Genomic DNA, 7,972 nt, shown 5'->3' with positions numbered 1-7,972 from the left:
CCACCTCTGTTATTTAAAACATACTCGATGCTGTCGAACGTTCTTTGGCAAAAGCAGATGTCCCCTACAGATGCAAGAGGTATTTATTGGCTGATCTCAAGAGCGAAACCGTCGGCTAACAGCGCGTGACGACGAAAAAAAAACAAGAAGTCGAACGCTCAAGCGCACAGCCACAAAGAACGGCGGCCATATTTGTTGTTTACTACAGCGCGGCTCCTGATCGGCTTTCGCAAGATTTGGCTAATTAGGGACAGCACCGTTGCCCCTTTTCTTTTTATTGCGAAAGCAATACTACTTGCACTTTCCAGGGTGACCACCATCATGCCGCGGCGGTGACCCCCATTGACCTTCATTTGACCTTGATTGCATTAGTTGGATTAGATTGGACTACATTGGATTACATTTATTTATTTATTTATTTTGAAATACTGCGGACCATGCATGGTCCTAGCAGGAGGGGCACATTCAAACATTTTTCAATACAAAATATGACAAGCATATGCATAGAGAAAAAAATAATAATAATGTCAGACAATCAATCAGAATTGAATATATAGACAGGCATCGCAACAAAAAACAAACAAAACTTATGAAATAAAGAGATGACGATCCAACTGCTACAAAATTGCTGGACAGAAAAATATGAGAAGGTAATGCATTCCATTCGGATACAGTTCTAGGGAAGTAACTATTTTTAAATGTGTTTGTGCGGGCGAAAATTGGTTTGGATTAGATTGGTTTGGACTGTATTGGACTAGACCGGACTGGATTGGATTTGATTGAATTGTATTGGATTAGATTGCATTAGATTAGAGTAGATTACATTGTATTGGATTCGATTGCATTGCATTGGATTGGTTATGAGTGGATTGGATTTGATTGCATTGAATTGGATTGGATTACATTAGATTACATTAGATTAGAGTAGATTACATGGGATTGGATTGGATTGTAGTGGATTGAAATGGAATGGAATTGATTAGATTGGATTGAATGGGATTGCATTGGTTTGGATTGGATTGGGTTCTATAACCGATGCATCACCACAAGTCTAACCACAAGCACCGCCACCAGCTACACTACCAGCTGTATCATGGCGTAGGTACGGATATTGCTTTCGCAATTACCGGGCTTAACCAAGCTAAGCCACAGCGAATTTATGTCGTTCATTTCTTTTCCAATCGGGAATGAAAATAAAAATAAAGTGCAAAAGCGTGCTTGAAAAGTGTTTCAAATTGCAGTTGGCTGTTCGCAACCAATAGAAGGTGTTTTTCCCTTTGGTTAAAAGCAATACAGGATTCAAGATTGAAGTCAGTTCAAGTCTAGCATGAATGCGATCAATGTAAACAAACATGGTTGACCAAAATTAAAGTGGTCTAGAATAATGGGGTACCATAGTAAAATCAATCGTTCGCATTGTTTGAGGCTCGCTCTTTGTTTGTTGCGCAAATTAACCTTTTGGCATTTTTTTTATTCGAGCTGTTTGCCATCAGGCATAATGAAAAAAGAAAGAAAGTTATAAAAAGGAGTGCAAACAAGCCTCGCTTAAAAAGCGGCAAAAGTTCGTGATATAGCGATTATCTAGAGTCCACTTGGTATAGTCGTCTGCAACGTCCCATCGCAGGTCAACCTTTCTTAGTAAACGTCGTTCATTAAGGCCATATTCTGAGGCCCATATGTGTCCACATGCGTGCTTCTGGGGTTTGGTTTGGGTGGTAGCTATGTTAGCGTAGATTTCAGTCGCGCGCTAGACTAAGGCTGGAACAAGCTGCCAAAAATAGCTAAGCATTGCCTCCTTGGCTGGAGTGGGGCAGAAACATGGGCAGAAAGGCCATGTCAGTAGAGGCGCCCACTCGAATTCACAATGCAAACTCCTCACAGCGAGTTAGACCGCCGGGAAGATTACGTCCTTGCCCACCGCGGAAGGTGGCAGTTCAATTAATGAATGGTCGCAAAATGTTGCTCGGGAAGAGCAACCCATGTCTCGCAAGCCCCGCCAGTGGCAGACCGTGCCATCCCAGACTAGTGGCGCATCGCTTGACCGCTGCACCACTGTACCAGGAGAGGTATAAGGACCCCCAGCGATCTACAAATGTAAACCAAAGAATGAGAATGGGCTATAACCAATTCAAGCTATCGCGTCATAAAGCCTGCTTGACGCTCAATATGACATCAACGCTCAATATGACACCAAGTCTCCTTGGAGCTCAATAGACGACCAACGTGACGTCTATTGTTCGCCATCGCCATTAGCGCCATCACGTTCAAGCTTATACGCTATTAGCCAATTACTTACGTAGGTACTTAGTATGTTTGAAAGGAATAAACTAAGGGACCGGTTAAACATGCGTTAAAAAAACGCAATACGCATGTGATCGTTTGGTTCATTGGAGCGTAACGCCCTAAAGAGACTTAGGGTAAGAAGGACACTATAATTGAGAGCGCTGGATGAATTACACCGCATCGCGTTTTTTAACCTGCACCCAGAACGCACACTAAACAGGTCTGTAGCATTCCGCCTCAAAAGAAACTACGAGAACCGCAGTCAAGATCGAACCGGCATCTTTCTAGCCAGCAGCCGAGCGCCATAAACACTGAGCCGCCCCTGTGGTAAAAGCCTGCATGAGTATCTCGGCAAACATATCAACACAGTGAAAATGTAGTAAAATCCAGGCAAGTTTGCAGAATAAGGTGCGCGAAGAGCCCTTAATGCACTCTATAGGGAACGCTGCACCAATGGTGATGTAGTTTAAGTTTAGCTTCGTGCTTCAGCGCTCTTCTTCACGGGGTCTTAGCGCTAGCCCAAATAGTATTCCTCCTCCTTGCTCTGGAGGGTGATGGCGTCACTGCCCAATGATTACACCAATAGCGCCGACCTTTTCACCAAGTGCCAGTGATCCCGCGATCGAATTAATTGCTTAAAAACGACCTATACTGAAGTGGAAAGGTGATGTCACAAATTTTGTCGCGAGCTGTTTGTCGCGGTTGGCGCAAGGCTGCCGTAGTGATAAAGATCATTGACACGGTGGTATGAACTGCAGCATATTTTATTTTTGGATGTGATGATGACAGTGTTGATTGTACGTCCTCATACTTTTCATTTGAGCGAGATGCAATAGTACTTTTGGACCCAGCATTTCACAGGTCTGCCCAATAGTCTAAAATGCGTAGTTCTTTTTCAGCATGTCGCTTTTCCTCAGGAAACGAAACCTCAAGACGTTGGTGCTCCATGATACAAACGCCATCATAAGGAACTGTGTTTTCAAATGCATCTGATCAATTCTTCCTGCCTAAATAATTACACTGAACGCCCTTTGAAAACTTCAACCGGCTAGATTCAAGTAGTGCTCTATCACAATAAGAACGCAACCGCTCGGAATGAAGCGTGTTTTCCTTCAAACGACAAGCTAAATCACGACAGAAAAGAAAAAGAAACATTGCAAAGGCAATGTTCTGTAATAAGTCCTTGTTTACTGCTAGTACAGCGAAGAGGTTTAAATAATTGCCAGACTAATTACGTAATTTCCGCCCCTTCCTAAAAGGCAGGAGGCGGGCTGCTCAGCTTGAAGCGGACGTCCCGTTCGCACTCATCCTCCGCCTGAGGAGACACCCTGGCAGGCGGGCCGTGTGCTATCCACGCAAAGTCCAGGTCCGCCATCATCTCAGGCCTCAGCGTGTCCGCCTTCAAAGGTGGCACGTATCGGCGCGCCAGACGCCTCCTGAGCGCCTCTATGAGTGGCTTGGGGAGCGAGATGTGCTCCGCGTACGTTAGCAGGTCATGCCTGCTGAGGTACCTGCGCGTTGAGAGAAGCGTCGCCATGGTCAGCACGTCCATAATTGTCGAGAGAAAAGAACGGAATGTAGACGGTCAGAAAGAAGAATACAAGCAGGAAGGAGCTATAGTTGCTTGGTTTGGTTTTTTCGGGGTTTAACGTCCCGAAGAAACTCAGGCTATGAGGGACGCCGTAGTGAAGGGCTCCGGAAATTTCGACCACCCGGGGTTCATTAACATGCACTGACGTCGCACAGCACACGGGCCTCTAGAATTTCGCCTTCATGGAAATTCGGCTGCCGCGGCTGAGCTATAGTTGCGACCAGGTAATCATACTTGACCGCCCCTCCCCCTTCCCCGTCCTCGCAAGGACGTCCACCATGGCCCACACTCAGCTGTTGAACGTTCAACAACACGCGTCATGCCATGATGCCTTCACTTCGCAGGTCGCTAATTGTATTGCGCTTCGTGGTGTATCTGGCACACTTAGCGCCGTGTTCTTGAGTTATTGTACAAGACAACTCCAAGACAATTGTTGATTACTCACACCATGATTACTTGGAGCTATAGTTGGGACCAGGTAGTCATGGTGTGAGTAATCAACAATTATCTTGGACTTGTCTTGGACAATAGCTCAAGAACATGGCGCTAAGTGTGCCAGATACACCACGAATTGCAATACAATTAGCGACCTGCGAAATGAAGGAATTATAGCATGACGCGTGGTGTTTAACGTTCCACAGCTGAGCGTGGGCTATGGCGGACGTCCTTGTGAAGACGGGGGAGGGAGGGAGGGAAATCAGGTACGATATCCGAGAGCAATTAAATTTCTCCTTCATAACCAACAAGGCAGACATCTCCATTCCGGTACAGCGGCGAGAGAAAAGTGGGGCATGTGTAAAAAACAAAATTGCAATGTACGCTTCGCTCTGGCATCGTCGTTCTCATATGCATTGGATGCTAAAGCAAGAAAGCTATTCTGGCATTCTAGGAGTAGGCCGTGTAAATCTTCTTTGCATTACGTGTCTTTTAGGCCTTAGAGGACAACGCAGGGCTTCAAATTCACTCAATAGGCAGCATTGGAAACAACTCTAGCGTTCTATGATTGTACAGCCGGTTCGATTGTAAAAGGAAGCCTTTTGGAAGAGGGACAGGAAAGAGAAGTTTTATTACCTCTTTACATCGCCTTTCTACTCCTCTTCAAAAACGTAGTGCCATCGATGGTTCTGGGGAAGTTAAGGTAGGGGCTGGCATTGGTTTTAAGCACCAAAGTACAGTACAGGAAGGAAAGAAGTTGACAGCACAGAACGCTTCAACTTCGTTCGTTGCTGTGCTATCTTCTGCGCTTAAAACCGAATTCACTACTGCATCAACTAGCCTGGAAAAATGCCCTCACATGCTCAGTGCATTCGTCGAGCAATCAATATGCACTGCAATGCTGCCTTCCCTACAGACCAGAGGTTTTTTTTTTTTTTAATCATGCGCCTGAAATATCGAAAGCAGTGTCTGCAATATCGCAGCGGATGATTTATCAGATGGTGGCTGCACACGTCCTCTGATTATGCGGCGCTGATAATATGCTGGTTCTAACAGCTTGACTGAAGAAAAATGAAAATATGCAAATTGGTTGTTGAGGAAACGAAATTGTCTCACATGCAGTAATTGTCTCACATATTTGTGTATCCCCCAACCACACCATAAGGGAAGGAAGGAAGGTGGTAGTGAATGGAGGAGATAAAGAAGATTTCGTAGTGGAGGGCTCGGGAATAATTTCGACAGTTGTTCGTTCTAGAGCCATTCTCATTTTTAATTGCGTAGTTCCTTTTTTAGGATTGTGTAATTGTCTAGGAACTCTGCATCTCACCTACGGTCTTCATAGCTACTTATGCGCGTTTTGTGAAAAGTCTCTACGAGTTTACACTCCAAGCACTTTCTATAAAAATTCGAAGGGGCAGTAAACCTCCAACATGAAATTTCCGGAGCCCTTCACTACGGCGTCCCTCATATCCTGAGCTGCTTTGGGACGTTAAACCCCAATAAACCAAAAAACCAGCCTGAGGAGTATGACTCAATAACATTCATTAATGGGTTCCTTCAGGGGCCTGGCGTCATCTTTGCGTATTACTTCGCAGACACGCACCCTGTTCTTCACCATTACTCAGAAATTAGCATACATTTAGAAGTTCAATGTGATAGCATAAGATATTCTTCGCGCGCAAGTACTCTTTCTCTGATGCCCAAGTTCTGCCTACATGCTCATATGTGCAGAAGTGGTCATTCTCAACTTTGCATTGATAGAGTGCGAGAAGTGGTGCAGGGGTCCAGTGACGCGTCACTACCCCGGCAGTTCGCTGCTTCGAACGCAACCACCGGAGGGTCCAATCCAACCCAATCCAATATGCTAATATGGTAGCTAGCGGCCTCACTACGCGACGGGTTGAAAGTGCAACCTGTATTGCTTTCGCAATAAACATTGGCTGTGGCTTAGCTGAGCTTGAGCCTGGATATCTCGTAAGACCCACGTTGTGTCCCTGAGCAACCTCTTGCGACCAATAATTAATTTAATTGCCACCTGCCACGTTGAAATTCGCTCTAAATCCGGTGGACAGGCTGTGTGCACGTCGTAAGGTCACGTGACCTAGGCGGCAAGAGGGCCACCTGCTTTTCTTGACACTGTGACGAAGGGTTGCCGCTGAACGCAACCCAGATTCAGATCATTTCGCATCATTCAGGCGTCGTTCAAGCGTTTTGTGTTTGGCGCATGATAGCCATAGTCTTATGCGCCATAAAACCCCATATAACTAACTAACTTCAAGCGGCCTGAAAAGCAGTTATTCGTACGCAAACGGACAAAAGTTATGTCGAAGTTGATTTAGCGGCCTTAAGCCACCGCCCACAGAAAAGGAGGAAAAGATTTTCATGTACTCAAAATAACGATGTTACTAGCGTCAAATAAACAGTTCATTGTGTTAGCATTTTCCGTCTGCGGCCGCGGTGGCTCAGTGGTTATGGTACTCGGCTGCTGACCCAAAAGACGCTGGTTCGATCCCGGCCACTGCGGTCGAATTCCGATGCAGGCGAAATTCTTGAAGCCCGTGTACTGTTCGATGTTATTCCACTTAAAAGAGCCCCAGGTGGTCGAAATTTCCGGAGCCCTTCACTACGGCGTCTCTCATAGCCTGAATGTCTTTGGGACGTTTAACCCTACAAACCAAACCAACCATTTTCCGTCTGTCAACGACCAAGAATCTTTCCACGCTACCAAGAAATTGACATTTTTTTTCCTGCTAACGATGGACATTAATGCAATAGCGTTTAAGTTGTCGTCCAACAAAAATTTTCGGCTTCTCTTTCACAAAATTTTCTCATTGATCGAGAGAAGTCACGTGACCTTGTGCCATAATCACAACCTGCCAACCATGGCAGGTCGCAAGCAGCCCTTGGGATAGTGAGCAAACTGCCCACACTGGCACGTAATAGTTAAATTATAGACGGGTCAATAGAATTTGCGATACCTTGTGGCGTTCACAGTCTGGCCACCATGGCAGGTGGCAACCTGGCGATTGGATTGTGAGCCACGTCTCCGAAGTTTGGTTTGGTTTGGTTTATGGGGTTTAACGTCCCAAAGCGACTCTGGCTATGAGAGACGTCTCCGAAGTGGCGCGTGGAAATGAAATCAATTCTAATAAATTCGATGAAGTTGAACTCATGTGACTGATCCTAAACCGTCAAATCTGACCTGTAATGGAGCGAGTAGATGGCCTCGAAGGCGCAGAAGCGGTGTGCCATGCTGTCTCGCGTCAGGTCTCGAACGGTCAACGCCACCAGGCGGTCAAGCACCGACAGCAGGATGTCCTCGGAGGTGAGGACGTACGCGATCAGCTGCATGTATATCTCCACCGCCTGGCGCGCCTCGCAGTGCACGAGAATCTTCGAGAGCGCCGCCGAGGCCAGTTCTGGTTCTGCCCGCAGCATGTCCTGCGACACAAAAGTGTGAGGAAATGTTGAAAACGGGAACGATTGACGACACATGTACTTATTATGGCGTTAGTGCCCTACCTGAGAATTTTTTTTTTAAATGTATATATATAGCAGCTCAAGACATCAAAGACGATTGACTAGAAGACGCGACAAGCGCTAACTTTAAACTTAAGGTTGGGCAGCATCTTGTAAGCATGGCCGGATTCTTCATCATATGAT

At 45.9% G+C, this 7,972-nt stretch overlaps 1 protein-coding gene across 1 annotated transcript; it reads right to left on the bottom strand.

Annotated features, from left to right (window-relative positions):
- Positions 1 to 3,535: 3,535 nt before the first annotated feature.
- On the bottom strand, positions 3,536 to 7,747 carry LOC149348465 (uncharacterized). Its single transcript, XM_089541768.1, has 2 exons — positions 7,512 to 7,747; positions 3,536 to 3,794 (listed from the first exon to the last, which is right to left on the bottom strand). The coding sequence occupies exons 1-2, from the start codon at positions 7,745 to 7,747 to the stop codon at positions 3,536 to 3,538; spliced, it is 495 nt and encodes a 164-aa protein (XP_089397894.1).
- Between the last annotated feature and the right edge of the window lie 225 nt (positions 7,748 to 7,972).

The sequence above is a fragment of the Amblyomma mixtum genome, chromosome 4, assembly GCF_055824585.1.
Source record: "Amblyomma mixtum isolate Tamu chromosome 4, ASM5582458v1, whole genome shotgun sequence".
NCBI classification, from domain to species: Eukaryota; Metazoa; Arthropoda; class Arachnida; order Ixodida; family Ixodidae; genus Amblyomma; species Amblyomma mixtum.
This window is presented reverse-complemented; position numbering and strand designations above follow the sequence as displayed.